General features: G+C 39.3%; 1 protein-coding gene across 1 annotated transcript in view; it reads right to left on the bottom strand.

Annotated features, from left to right (window-relative positions):
- Window positions 1-11,899: 11,899 nt before the first annotated feature.
- LOC107568952 (myosin 1D) overlaps window positions 11,900-16,028 on the bottom strand; it is an 81,767-nt gene continuing 77,638 nt past the window's right edge. Inside the window, exon 23 of the mRNA XM_016254952.1 lies at window positions 11,900-12,653. Within this exon, the coding sequence (XP_016110438.1) occupies window positions 12,497-12,653 (157 nt within the window). The 3' untranslated portion in view covers window positions 11,900-12,496. The remainder of the gene's footprint in view (window positions 12,654-16,028) is intronic.

Raw genomic sequence — 16,028 nt, 5'->3', positions numbered from 1 at the left:
AACCTGTATGCCCTTCTGTTTTGAAAAATGTCTCAGTGTTTCTTAGTCCAGGAACAATGGGGTCCAACAGGGTTGTTTTGGACCCCATTAACTCTCATTGTAGGCTCTTAAAAATAAGGTTCCAAGTGGGGGTTTTAGCAGCAATACCATAGAAGAACCATTTTTGGTTTCCCAAAGAACCTTTGAGTTCTTAAAAAGGCATTTGTATTAGTGTGAAGAACATTTTAAACATCTAAAGAACTCTTTTCCACTATAAATAACTTTTTGTAGAATGGAAAGGTTCCATGGTTGTTTATGGTTCATTGTGGAAGAATAGATTCCAACAAAGAACCTTTATTTTTATTATTGGAAACAGTATCTTGTTTTGTCTCTTCTTTTTTTAGAAGGTAGAAAAGAGGGTGAATAAATAATGACAACATTTTTAGTTTTTTGGTGAACTATCCTTTTAAATATTTCCTACATGGGTGGAATAAATAATGAGACATGTTTTAGTGTATTATTCACATTCATAAATTTTATAGGAAGCAATGGGTGATGCTAATGTTGTTCAAAAGGAGTAGTGAGTCTTTCAATACCTTTAGCAATGGCAATTTTGGACCTGAATACAAAGAAATGCCAGACTTGAGTGGACCAAATGCTCTAAAGTAGTGAATATTTAAAAGCACTGACAGAAAAGACTTCAAAAGACACAACGAGACAAAAAGAACAACACAACTTTGAATGTGGACAGGAATCCAGCTGTTGTCTAGCTGACTTCTGGACACTTTGCACCAAGATCCACCACTGTCAATAGAACTGGAGACTGATTCATAATCAACAGACAATTGTTCTCCTGTGTCCACGAAACTGGACAATCGCTGAATGCTAAACACCTAGCTGTTGCAAACTCAGTTACAGCCAATTGCAAAAAGGGAAGATGGGCGTCTGAGTGTTAGGTTGAGCGTGTTTATGTTCTCAAGCCACAAACAAAGAATAAATGGAAATGACTTTGAGGCCAGCATTGCACAGTGGCTGATAACATAAATGGTGAAAGAAGAGGTTGTCAGCACATTTGTTAGAAAGACCTACTTTATTTTCATCCATGATACAGAGTTAAACAAATCCTCTCCTGTGGTTTATGTCTCTGAAGCTTTTTCATTTTTTAAAGCAACTGTATTCATCTGAATGCACACACAACCTGGATGATGTAAATTACTTTGAGTTTTTTGTAAGCTGACTGCATATGTGTTTAGGGAATGAAATATGAAAAAAAACAAGTTAAAATAATTCATATTGCTATGCCTGCTTCAATGAGCCATTGCGTTGTCATTTTGTTTTGTACTCAGACTAGTTTCAACAGGGGTCTCTGTACAGAAAAGTCTGTAAATGTATCAAAACAGTGCCATACCTTTGATGAAAATCACGTAGGTCTAAAAACACACCAAAGGCCGGCAAACTTTGGAACAGTAGGATTGTCATTAATAACAAGTATCGGAATTGTAATTTATTGTTATTTATTATTTTCACACACTTCTCTCTTGCATTTAGAGATTTTAGTAATGTTGTAAAAAAAACTGCAGCATTTAGATCGATGGCTACCTTATGGTGGGAATGAAGATTACGGTTAATGCACATTTGCATTCGAATGAATTACTCAAGGCGATAATGTCTGTAAGAGCTTAGTTTAAGACCATTTTCAGATCTGAGAAACACCAAGGTAATTCATCATAATGACAGACGATCGGTTTCAATCAAAGTTAAATACGTGAAACCAATTCCTCTGTGAAGTACTGTTGGGATGTTCTACATATCTGCACTGCAAAAGCAATCATGAGTGATTAACACATGACAGCACAGATGATAACAAGCTCCAGGCATTAAACTGGATGAGATGTGGTCTATTTCTGGATTTTTTAATCAAATTTACATAGAGGAATAGTCTTCAAGTACCAAACAATATTACAAACTTGACATTTGCAGCCACATTGATGACATCTATTCAAACTGGATCTGGAGGGAAAATGTGTGTTACTGTATATGATCTATTTGCCCGCTTTAAAACATCTCAACAGTGCTAAATTGTGCATGCTTTTTTCAGTAGTTATGTATCTCTTTCTTTATAGTCAAAAAAAAAAAGAGAATGTTACAGTCATATAAGCAAACATTATTATGTCTCTGTTAATTCATGCAAAAGCCTGTTCTTCTCATGATATGAAAGTGGGATGGATGGATTCTGTGTGACTGCTTGCCCTGCTACATTGCTTTATGTGACTGAAGGTCGAGGAAGCCAATAATTTGCTCAAAAACGTGCCAGGAGAGGTTTGGATACAGGACTTGCACTTTTCTGTGAGCTATCTGTCTGAGGAGACCGCAAGGGTTTGAGGTTGTGGGGGCTGAAGTAGGTGAGCCCTTCTTCACTGCTTACCTGCTATTATTTGCCCCCAGCCCACAACAATGTGCCATTTTTTTCACTTGCATCACAGAGTAGTCCTTTGAAACAAAGAAAAAAAAACTCTTAAAAAATGATAAGTAAAAGATTAAACTCCTGTCAAACTCTCTCTGTATCTGTTGTGTAATTCTTTGTAGAACTGAAAACAGTGTTACAAAAAAGGATTGCATGAGTGTGTGAGCACGACCGAGTGTATTTGTACAGAAGAATGTGATGTCTGTATGTTGATTTCTAGGATCAGAGCATGGCCGTGCTTATTAGAGGATAGGACTCTATATTATCGGGCTAGAGTTTGACAGGCGGATGGGAGGGAGGGTTACGGATCTGTTACTCTTTTGTTCTCTTAAAAAGACGAAAATCAGCATTTTGCATTTTGTTTCTGCTTATTTTTTATTTATTTTTGTACTGTGATGACAAATAAACTGATGCACTGATCGTTAAAGATAGACCACGGTGTGGTGTTTTCAGGAAGGTTTCAGCTGACAACACATAGAGAACACTATAATTCTCGACTGGACTGTCCAAATTGTAGTCACATTAGGGTGCAGGGCTGTTACTTAAGCAGCTTAGCAACATGAAAACTGGCAGTTTACCAGTATAACATTCTTTCTTTTTTTTCTTCAATTATGTAGTCTCACATTATCACAGATCAGTTTATTTAGGATAATAGTAGCTTCTTAAACATTATTACACGGCTCTGTGGAATACTTGATTTGGATTGGTCAGTCGCGACATTCCGAGGTATGTTATCCCTCGATAGCAACCGGTAAAAGCTAATAACACAGGCTCATCCGGGTAACAGCAGTCGGCGCTGTACTCTTGCTTGAACAATTTTTTCTTGGTGGAAGCTTTGCGTTTGTTTAGCTAATAAAATATTAAAACTCGATTCAAAATGGTGTAAAGTGAGACTGGGTTGGTCATCCTGGTATCGCGGACCGCTCTCGTTTCTACGCAGCTGCTGCCATTTTGCTACGATTGTTTTGTACGCTGTAACGTTAATGGATTATAAGAGAACTAACAAACTGGTAAGGTTTTAAAACATTTTCGTCTTAATTGTTTTATTGCCTTAATTATTTTTGCGGTGAAATGTTGTGTAATAAGTAGTTTGACTGCACCGTTTCCCTTAAATGTCCGTATAGTTTGAATTTGCCGCTTGCTCGCAACTGCTGTCTTCACGGGAAGCCTTGCGTTCAAATATTTCAACTCAAATCAATATTTCGCGTCTAATTATTTACTTATGTGGCAAGTAGCCGTGTAATAAGCGGGATAATGTACATCCAGCCGTTTGTTATCTCAGAATAAACCCCTTCAGGCTGATACAAGACCCCTCCGTTTCGCGTCGGGGCCCTGATCACCCTGTCGGGTTTATTCTGAGATAACAACCGACTGGATGTACATTATCCCTTACATAACGTTTCCCTATTATACCCGTCAACACTAAAACTAATAGATGATTTACAGTAAAAACATACTATTTTAAAATATTTACAAGCTTAAGAGCATAGCCATAAGTCTTAGTTAAAATGTGTAATTTTAACTGTGGCAATATAATCATAGATCATACCCAGTAAAGTGTCACTCTTCCCAAACTAGACAATTGTGCACATATTCATGGCACGTGCCCAGGCCAAAAATCTCCAATTAAGTGGGTGGATCTTTATGAAGGGTAGACTTTTATGCATGATTATATGTGGGTTTTTGAATGAATTAACAATCTTAATTAGGGTGCCAGTAGAAAATATATATTTATACTAAATATAACTAATAATAAAAAAGTGTATACTTCCTAATTTAAATTGAAGACATGCTTAAAAATATATATGAAATGCCATGTAAGGTCTCGCTGAATCTTTCTGGAATATGTTCATTTACATATTCACCAGAATTAATCAGCTTTCCAAAGATACACATCAGATGGGACTGTTTAGGACTTACCGATTCACTGGAATGAATTGGTCTTTTCAAAGCTGTATGTGAGAGTGTTGTTTAAGACAAACCAGTTCATTAGAACGTATCAAACTTTCCTAAACTACATATAAAAGAAGACAGACTGTAATATTCACGTAAGCACTGAATATTTGCGACACTAATTTACGGTACTATGGCAAGAGAGATTGGCGGGTATCAGGAGGGATTGGTCACATGCAAAGGCGGTTGTACGCAGTGGATTAAAAAAGCTCAAAGTTTGTTTGGTACTCACTGTTCATCTCCTTATTTAAAACTGCACGCACGGTGCACTGAAAGAAACAATCAAAGAACAAGACATGGTGTCAGAAGAAAAGTAAATAAAAAATGGAATTTGCAGGAGTACCATCGCCGCACATGAACTGGGAATCGTCTAACTTACCGGATGCATGGCGTAAGTTCAGACAGCATGCAGAGCTTATGTTCGCGGGTCCATTGAAGAAAAAGGGCGAAGACGAAAAGTGCAGTTATTTGCTCCTGTGGATAGGAGAAAAAGGAAGAGATATCTTCAACACCTGGGCGCTGACGACAGATGAAGCAACGGTACTGAAAACATACTATGACAAGTATGAAGCATATGTGATGCCCAAAACGAACACAATTTTCGGCAGATATAAATTTCATGAGCGAGTACAAGGAGCCAACGAAAGTTTTGAGCAATTTGTGACCGAACTAAGACTATTAGTCAAAGACTGTGCTTATGCAGACAGCGAGGAAATGGTTAGAGATCGCATCGTGTTTGGCATTCACTCTCCGCGAGTGCGGGAGAAGCTGTTGAGCGTCGGCTCTGAGTTAACTCTAGACAAGGCCATGGATATAGCCAGGTCACACGAAGTTGCACAAGCTCAGCTGAAAACGTTTGCAAACTGCGCATACAACCCCCGTGATCAAGCAGTACACGCTGTCACTACCCAGAAAGAGTCGCAGAAGCGAGCAGGGAAGGCTGGAATGAAAGCTTCACATCGGAGCAGCAATGACGTAGCGGAACGCGGCAGAAGTTGCGGTTACTGTGGCAACCAGGCTCATGGTCCTTTTGAGAAATGCCCAGCTAAAGGCAAACACTGTAGTAAATGCGGAAAACGCAATCACTTTGCGAAAGTATGTCGTTCTGCTTACAAAAGGAATGTTCATGCAGTGAGTAAAGAGGATCTTCATGAGGAGGAAGGCCCACCTGCAGAGTTTTTCGTGGATTCAGTCTTGCAAAAGCCAGGTGACACGGAACAAGCATTTGCAGACATACTGCTTGGAAAACAAGAAACTGTAGTTAGTTTCAAGTTGGACACCGGCGCACAGGTAAATGTCATTCCACTGCACACATTTAATAGATTAAAAACTCGGTGTAAGCTCACACCGACTAGGCACAGTCTCACTGGATATGGTGGTCAAATGCTCACAGTAAAAGGGACTTGTGCGTTGCCGTGCAGATACAAGGATAGAGAAACAATGGACTTTTATGTAGTCAGCACGCAAGCACCGCCTATATTAGGTCTCAAAGCATGCCTGGACCTGGATTTAATTAAACTAGTGCTCTCAGTAAATGCACTTAAAGAGGACAAGTCCATCCTGGAGGAATATGATGATGTCTTCGATGGCATTGGATTATTTCCAGGGGAGTGCACAATCCATTTAAAACCCGATGCAACTCCAGTTGTTTATCCTCCAAGAAGGGTACCTCTGGCCCTATGTGGTAGACTGAAAGAAGAGCTGCAAAATATGGAGAAACAAGGAGTCATAGCAAGGGTAACAGAGCCCACCGACTGAGTAAATGCACTTGTAGTCATGGAAAAACCGAGAACCCGCAAACTCAGAATATGCTTAGATCCCCGCGACCTCAATAAAGCCATCAAGCGTCCACACTACCCCTTACCAACAATAGAAGACATCACGCCCAAGCTTACGGATGCAAAGTACTTCAGTGTTTTAGATGCCTGTTCAGGGTACTGGGCAATAAAATTAACAGAGGAATCGCCCAAGCTGACAACATTCAACACTATATTTGGACGTTACAGATTTCGGCGTCATCCATTTGGCATAATTTCGGCTCAGGATGAATTTCAATGTAAAATTGACGAGACATACGAAGGTCTAAATGGTGTTGTCGCGATCGTCGATGATATTCTGGTTTACGGACAAACCAAAAAGGAGCATGATAACAACTTGCATGTGATGTTACAAAGGTCTCGTGAGAAAGGTGTGAAACTCAACCCTGAGAAAAGCATTGTGAGTGCCACTGAAGTTCGCTACTTTGGTCACTGCTTATACGCTGAAGGAATCAAGCCAGACCCTGAAAAGGTCTCAGCAATCAAAAACATGGAGCCACCAAAGAGCAAAGCAGAGCTCGAAACATACTGGGCAATAAAATTAACAGAGGAATCGCCCAAGCTGACAACATTCAACACTATATTTGGACGTTACAGATTTCGGCGTCATCCATTTGGCATAATTTCGGCTCAGGATGAATTTCAATGTAAAATTGACGAGACATACGAAGGTCTAAATGGTGTTGTCGCGATCGTCGATGATATTCTGGTTTACGGACAAACCAAAAAGGAGCATGATGACAACTTGCATGTGATGTTACAAAGGTCTCGTGAGAAAGGTGTGAAACTCAACCCTGAGAAAAGCATTGTGAGTGCCACTGAAGTTCGCTACTTTGGTCACTGCTTATACGCTGAAGGAATCAAGCCAGACCCTGAAAAGGTCTCAGCAATCAAAAACATGGAGCCACCAAAGAGCAAAGCAGAGCTCGAAACAGTCCTGGGAATGGTAAATTATCTGTCCAAGTCTGCACCCTGCTTATCGGACATTAATGCACCACTTCGTCAGCTGCTCAAACAGTCCAGTGAGTTCATATGGGATTCCCAGCACGATGATGCGTTCCAAAAAATGAAAGCCCTCATAACTAAGGAACCTGGACCAGTACTTGCGTACTATGACCCCAGAAAGAACTGCACCTTCAAGTGGATGCATCAAAATATGGCCTCGGGGCAGTCCTGCTTCAGGACAAAAAGCCGCTCAGCTATGCCTCAAGGTCACTGACTGAATGTGAAGTTAGCTACGCTCAAATAGAGAAAGAGCTCTATGCGGTCTTATTCGGCTGCAAGCGCTTTCATCAGTATGTGTATAGCCGTGAAGTCATAGTGGAGTCTGATCACAAGCCGCTTGAATCTGTGATGAAAAAACCTCTAGCTGCAGCTCCGCCGCGACTTCAAAGAATGATTCTTCAACTCCAGAAATATGACATCACCATCACACACCGGCCAGGAAAGGAGATTCCAGTGGCGGACACCCTCTCTAAAAAGTCCATAAAGACAGAGCACGATCTCAGTGAAGGAATGGACATGCAGGTTCACATGGTATACAAAAGCTTACCAGTCAGTGACGCAAAGCTGCAACAAATCCGTGCCGAGACCGAATCAGACAGCCAGCTCGTCCAGCTCAGACAGGTGATCCTGGAGAGAGGAAGAAATGCCCCGCAGACATCAGTGATTTCTGGAACTTCTGAGACGAACTCTCACTGACCAACGGAATCATTCTCAAAGGTGAGAAAATAGTCATACCCACCTCACTCAGGAAAGATATGCTCACACGCATTCACGTCGGTCACATGGGCATAGAGAAGTCGAAGCAAAGAGCACAAGATGTGTTATTCTGGCCAGGAATGAGTAAACAAATAGAACACATGGTCGAAAGATGCGATACTTGCCTGGAGCAACGTCGTTCAAACACTAAGGAGCCCATGATTCCTTACGAAATACCAACCAGACCATGGCAGGTGATAGCTTCAGACCTCTTTACCTGGAATCACGAAGAATACATGGTTACTGTAGACTACTATAGCCATTTCATTGAATTGGACAAACTCAGCACCACCATGGCTGCCGCTGTCATCAGCAAACTCAAAGTCATTTTCGCGAGACATGGCATCCCAGAGAAATTTGTCTCCGACAATGGTCCACAATATCGAGACAAAGAGTTTGAAGACTTTGCAAAGACATGGGGTTTTCACACACCACCTCTAGCCCCCCATTACCCACAGAGCAACGGTTTGGCTGAGAAGACTGTGCAGATCGCAAAATCGATCTTGACAAAAGCCAAGATAGACAGGAAAGATACCTATCTCAGCCTGTTAGAATATAGGAATACACCTGTTGACAACTTCAAGTCGCCTGCACAGCTCCTCATGAGTCGCAGACTGCGATCCATACTGCCAACCACAAACAAGCAGCTCCTACCTGAAATTGTCAGTTTCATAGAAGCACACTCCAAAAGGGTAAAGCAGCGGCATCATCAGAAAAAGTATTATGATCGCTCATCTCATCCATTGTCACAGCTTCACACCGGACAATCTGTTCGCATACAAAAGCATGGCCTCTGGAAGCCCGTTGTTATTGTTCATCCTGCTAATACAGAAAGATCCTATCATGTTCGCACTTCAGATGGTCAGGTATATCACAGAAACTGGCGTCACCTTCTCAGCACAAAAGAGAAGCCCGTGGAGCCCTGCATTTCTGCAAACATTAAGGAGGAAGAACAAAACATCAATGCCCTCGTCCATGCTTCAGGTACCTGCTGAAGTAACAGCACAGCATTCAAAAGACAGACAGATCCAGCCCATACAATACCATACCAGGTCAGGTCGAGCAGTGTGACCAAGAGCAATTTGTGATTTGTAATTCGTCTGGGATGTAGGCGGATCACTGCCCCTATGAGAGAACGGAATCTAAAATCTGGTATGGGCTGTATGAGAAGAATGGACACTTTGTTCCCAAATTTTGTTGTATAGTGTGCAATAAGTGTCATATGTGTTGAAATGTTTTGAAATGCAGCATCCTCTGTGTTTATGCTAGAGTAATGTTCAGTTGTGGATTAGGTTGTACGCAGTGGATTAAAAAAGCTCAAAGTTTGTTTGGTACTCAGTCACTGTTCGTCTCCTTATTTAAAACTGCATGCACTGTGCACTGAAAGAAACAATCAAAGAACAAGACACAGACAGTTTAACACGAACCGACTCACTAAATGAATTCACTAGAATTACCAGCGCTACTTATGAGTGAGCCTAATTCGTTATAGGCGCAACATAAAGGTATTACGTTATGTCTTTGTAAAAATGCACTTAAACTATATATATATATACACACACACAACAGATCTTATAACCTTAAAAAGCTCAAAGTTTGTTTGGTACTCAGTCACTGTTCGTCTCCTTATTTAAAACTGCATGCACTGTGCACTGAAAGAAACAATCAAAGAACAAGACACAGACAGTTTAACACGAACCGACTCACTAAATGAATTCACTAGAATTACCAGCGCTACTTATGAGTGAGCCTAATTCGTTATAGGTGCAAAATAAAGGTATTACGTTACGTCTTTGTAAAAATGCACTTAAACTGTATATATATATATATATACACACACACAACAGATCTTATAACCTTTTGTAGTTTCGTTTTATTTCCCACAGCATTAGTAGCTTTGATTGGGTGGACCAGTGACACCCTGGCCTGTAGCATCGCCACTGATTCATGGTGTGATTTAATGCATTTTAATCCAGTACAATAATAAAGTATGATTATTCATACATAAGATATATATTCATCATAAACTCAAGAGCAAGCATTAAAACAGCCATGTGTGAGAATAAACAGTGCGAACCATGATACCTCAACATTGGTGTCAATGCACTTCCCAGCGGCAAACAGCTGCTCACCCTGGATTAATAGCAGTATGTGGCAAATCAATTAAATAATGACAGTATATCAGTGTGATGGAGCAAAAGCCTTGGAGCAGACACTCCAAGGGCATGTTTATTTTCAGGAGCAGATATTTGGTATAGCATTTATTTGATTATTAAAACAAAACAAATCAGTAAAAGGTGTCTATGCAATATAATGATTTAAAAGTGTAGTTTGTTTCCATATAATCATTTTCATTACTAAATGCACAAATGCATGTTATTGCATTAACATACACATGAAAAAAGCTATTCTTAAAGAAACACACTATAAACTGGATTCCCTTTTTGATTTGGTCCAAGCATGTGTAACATCTTTTAAAAATGTAAAACATAATTTTAAAATACATTAATTAAATAATACAAGTATAAATGTAGGCACATCGTTTGATCGGATGAGACTAAATCTCTAATATTAACCAAGATGAACAGGTATAATTACAACAAAGAACATCACAGACATTTACCTGGGAACTGGAATTATTCGGCACTTAAACGGAATCACTGGGGTTCAATACAAGAAAGAAAGAAATTATTTGATATTATATACTGATCATATATCGTATGACTACCTCTGCCAGAACACTCCACAAAATGGGTTGGATTTTATGCAACTGAACGATCACATAGCTCCTTTTATCAAGGTAAAAGCGCATTCACAGTGTCAGTATTTTTCTACTGAGGGCCAGAAAAAGTCTAACTGACAATCAGTGTTTGATTCAAGAAAATAGATCTTTAGAAAATGCTAAAAGTCCATTTATTGCACTTCCTTGCTTTCAAGAATTGTTGAGAAGAAACTGGATTAGAGCGTCTGACTTTATCTTCTTCCGTAAGTACCATGTGTACTTGTCCAAGCATGTGTAACATCTTTTAAAAATGTAAAACATAATTTTAAAATACATTAATTAAATAATACAAGTATAAATGTAGGCACATCGTTTGATCGGATGAGACTAAATCTCTAATATTAACCAAGATGAACAGGTATAATTACAACAAAGAACATCACAGACATTTACCTGGGAACTGGAATTATTCGGCACTTAAACGGAATCACTGGGGTTCAAGACAAGAACGAAAGAAATTATTTGATATTATATACTGATCATATATCGTATGACTACCTCTGCCAGAACACTCCACAAAATGGGTTGGATTTTATGCAACTGAACGATCACATAGATGGACTTTTATGTAGTCAGCACGCAAGCACCGCCTATATTAGGTCTCAAAGCATGCCTGGACCTGGATTTAATTAAACTAGTGCTCTCAGTAAATGCACTTAAAGAGGACAAGTCCATCCTGGAGGAATATGATGATGTCTTCGATGGCATTGGATTATTTCCAGGGGAGTGCACAATCCATTTAAAACCCGATGCAACTCCAGTTGTTTATCCTCCAAGAAGGGTACCTCTGGCCCTATGTGGTAGACTGAAAGAAGAGCTGCAAAATATGGAGAAACAAGGAGTCATAGCAAGGGTAACAGAGCCCACCGACTGAGTAAATGCACTTGTAGTCATGGAAAAACCGAGAACCCGCAAACTCAGAATATGCTTAGATCCCCGCGACCTCAATAAAGCCATCAAGCGTCCACACTACCCCTTACCAACAATAGAAGACATCACGCCCAAGCTTACGGATGCAAAGTACTTCAGTGTTTTAGATGCCTGTTCAGGGTACTGGGCAATAAAATTAACAGAGGAATCGCCCAAGCTGACAACATTCAACACTATATTTGGACGTTACAGATTTCGGCGTCATCCACCATTTCTGTATACAATATGTGCTATAAATGACCAGCTATATGCAGAAAAAGAGAATGGTTTAAATTATGAGAGTTTAACGCACCTCTCTGAGCAGTTAATGAGTTTAAGGATATGATCAACACATCCTGCTCAAGAGCATCTGATCAAATTCAGCAGCAACCGCAGGACTGCTTATGATCTGTGCAATATGTCGGGACACAAGCAGAGCTATTCGTCATCCCATATGAAGCATTGATCAAAAACCAACAAATTCCCTTTGAAGGAAAAACCTCAAAACACAAGTTAGATACTTTTACATCTTGTGTATCCTGTTCCTCATAAATATTAAATTTATGATTGCCCTTCATTTGGTTGTAATGTTTAATAAATAAACAATGCCGAGTTTGGTAAATCTTCTTTGAGGGTATATATCGCTACCTCCTTGTCATCTTGAAAATAATCTAAACTGAAGTTTGGAATTTAGGGACAAACTTTTTTCTAAATTAAATATTCGTCCTTGCCTGTCTTCAGGAAAATTGGGTATGGCTTAATTTCTGTGGTTCAACCGATATCCTGCTGTCAATGTCCTTTTAAAGGGGTCGTTTTGGGATCCCTGGTCCTTTAGTTGCCTGGCACTGAGAGAATGTATCCCGATCGGCTCTTGGTGAAGTCTGGCTGTGATTGGTTGATCTTGGTTTCCACAACGACAGTGCACTTCCTTCCATTCATACTGCAGTGAATGGGGCTGACAATGTTCACCTGTAGCTTCCTCTTCTCACTAGAAACAGAGAGAGAGAGAGAGAGAGTCATTGAAATATTCCATATGTTTTTGTTTTTGTTTTGGTCCACAGAGCTCTGTGTGCTTGTCGCATCTGGTTGGTTGGTTGGTTGGTTCTGGGTGGATGGGCATTTTACGGCAAACTCGCTGAGGGGATCAATGAAGCACAAGAGTAATTGGCTGAGAGAGAGCAGCTGGGTTTTTAGAGAGGGGTAAATGGAAAAGTAAAAGTTCAGCTGTATCACACACACACTCTGCAGTTGAAGTCAATAGCTCCAACCACTAAAAGCCTCGTTACACCTAGTAAACCTATTAGCTCCATTTATGCATATATATCCTCACATTATATTAGAAAGCTGTTTTGATAAAGCCATTCTGAACATTAAATTATATTATTCCGGGTTCAGTAGTACACATTAGGCTCAATTGACACTTAAAGCATTGAGTTACCACAAAGATGAATTTCTACTTGTCTCGTTTTCTATAAAAAGCAAAAATCTGATTTACAATGAGGCACTTACAATGGAAGTGAATAAAGGTGCGGTCACAGTTACCATTGCTCTGCAAAATTTTGTGTGGGAAATCCAGTCATTCCAATAGGAACCTGTGCGATCAGAAGTTTCGCATGAGGGAAAAAAACTTCCCATGCAGGTTTCACTCATTTTCAAGTTGGTTACATGAATTTGATGCATTGACCAACAAAAACCTGCTTTTGAAAGTGACTTCAGTGTGAGCTGTGCTTTATATCTCTCTGTTATTGACAATAGACAATTAATCTTTTTTGCTTGTGAAATTTCACAATGTGAGAACACCTTAAGGCAAAGCTGTAGACTTTTAAAATAATGTTTTTTTTTTCAATAGTGTAGCCACACGACATAAACATGTTAACATGATATTAGTGGAAAAACTAGTTTACTAACCTTTTCTTTGTATATTTTTATACAATGTTTCATTGTCTACCTTAAAATGATCATAAAAACAATGACAGCAACACGTTTTCACTGCAGAGATGTAATTTTCTTTTTTTAATTATAAACTTTATATTTCTGTTTTTGAATCATCTAAAAATTGTCCCCATTTACTGTCATTCTAGGTGTCTAACTGTTATTTTTTAAGAAAATGAGGTACGAGTTGAAATTAATTTGTCACAAATGCTGTCGATTGACTTTAATGTAATGAAACCAGAACATTGTTTATACCCTGAAGAATCCCATCTTCCCAAAACTAATTTGTCTGCTCATTGAACATTGAAAACATTATTAAAGATTTTATGTGTTCATTATAGTAGAACCATAATAACGCAATCATTTTTAAATCAGAAGTCTGATTTAGAAGGGTGACCTTCACCAGGAAGCTTTTGTAAGAAATCGTGCAGATGATAAACCCCCCATTAAAAAGCTCTGGCTCCATAAGTTACTATACCAGCAGGTTGCTGCGCCAGATGTTTCTATGGCAACCCAATGAACCCCATCATGTGGTTGCTCCAGTCTCAACCAGCATCAATCTCTCACATTATTCACAATCATTTCAAAGGGTTGGAAAACCCTGGATTTACTCAGTGCATATAGTATACAATTCCTTCAACTTCCTGTTGAGGCAGGAATGAAAGGTTAGTCGATGAATTGCATCATTGCTTGATGAATTGTGTAGTTGATTTTAGCAGCAGAGAACGGCATGAAAACGGTAGATTTCCCCATACTGAGAGTCTCTCTGTGAGCCCGAATCTCTCACACAGTGCTGGGGAGCAGACAGCTCTGCATGGCCCATTGGAAAATCAATTCTTTCCAGCCCTCCTCTCCTCTGAGCCTGTGCCCTTCACGCCAACTGACTCACCACCTTTGAGGCCTGCTCTGCTACCCAGAATAGAAGGAGTATTAAGGGAAGGTAAAGGGGGAGGGGAAGTGAGCACTCAGGAGATGCAGAAGTAAATACCACTGAAGTCCAGTTGTCTAGTGTCAGACAGCATCACGACTGTGTCATATATCTGTATATTTTCACCCGTTATTGTGCGATTCATCAGTTAGGGGAAATTTTCTAGGATAAATTGAATAAGTATGCACCTTTATGAAGACAGTTTCTGATTTCTATAGCTGTAAAACGACACTAACAGACACTAACAGAAAAATATATGAATATCTTTGCATTATACAACAAAATTTCAAACCAAGTAGCATTTATTTTAAAGAACGATTCCACAAGCATGCTTTCCAAGAAAATATTGCACAAAAATAAGTGTTATATTTAAAAATATTTACAGTATATAATTTTAAACAAACTTTGATGTATGTACATATCAAAACATTTATGTAAAATTAATATATAAATACACATATTTAGCACATAAATAAAGAATATATATACTACTGTAATAATATACTACACCTGTAGTTATTCTGTTTGGGAACTAGTTTTTTTTGAGAGAGAGAAAAAAATATCTAGCATCATGTTTGTAGATGTCACCTGCGTTCATGTTATATTTGAGGGATTCACAACATTTTTTGTCATCCGAACCCACTAACATTAAATACTTTTTTGAAGAACTCCCTAAAATTAAGGTTAAATAGTTGTATTTTTTTCTGTTTTTCTAAATATTTCCTTTTATTTTTAATTATGATTTAATTAGCTTTTCATCAACTCACAAATCCCCTGAAGTTTTATTTAAAAGGGTCCTATTATGCTTTTTCAACTTTAGTTAGTCTGTAATGTTGCTGTTTGAGCATAAAAAAGATCTGCAAAGTTACAAAGTTCAAAGTCCACTTCAAAAGGAGATATTTTATTTAAAGGGGTCATATGATGTTGCTAAAAAGAACATTATTTTGTGTATTTGGTGTAATGAAATGTGTTTATGCGGTTTAAGGTTAAAAAAAACACATAATTTTCCACATACTGTACATTATTGTTTCTCCTCTATGCCCCTCCTTTCTGAAATGCGTAGATTTTTACAAAGCTCATCGGTCTGAAAAAGCGAGGTGTGCTCTGATTGGCCAGCTATCCAGTGCGTTGTGATTGGCCGAATTCCTCAAGCTTGTGACGGAAATGTTACGTCCCTTACCATATTGTGATGCCTGCGGCAACCACATGTGACGACCCCAGGCTGGACTCCGCTTCGTCCACGGTGAAAGCTGATCCGGCAATCGACAGCGCAAAGTTGAAGTATTTCTTCAGCGACCAGCACGGATCAGCTCCAGGCATGACGAATTTTGGCCTTCCTCTTTTGGAAGGCCAAACAAAGTAGTTTCGCTTTCACAACGAAGCACACAGCGCCTTCACGACATGGCGGCGGCAGCAACAATACTACAGCGAGAATAAAAGTTACACCTTCTTTCTTTGCGTGAACATTTGGGCGGTGTTATGCAAATCTTCCCACATCGTGAC

The sequence above is a fragment of the Sinocyclocheilus grahami genome, unplaced genomic scaffold (assembly GCF_001515645.1).
Source record: "Sinocyclocheilus grahami isolate Dianchi unplaced genomic scaffold, SAMN03320097.WGS_v1.1 scaffold1295.1, whole genome shotgun sequence".
In the NCBI taxonomy this organism is placed as follows: domain Eukaryota; kingdom Metazoa; phylum Chordata; class Actinopteri; order Cypriniformes; family Cyprinidae; genus Sinocyclocheilus; species Sinocyclocheilus grahami.
The sequence above is the reverse complement of the archived record's forward strand: the minus strand, read 5'-3'. Positions and strand labels throughout refer to the sequence as shown.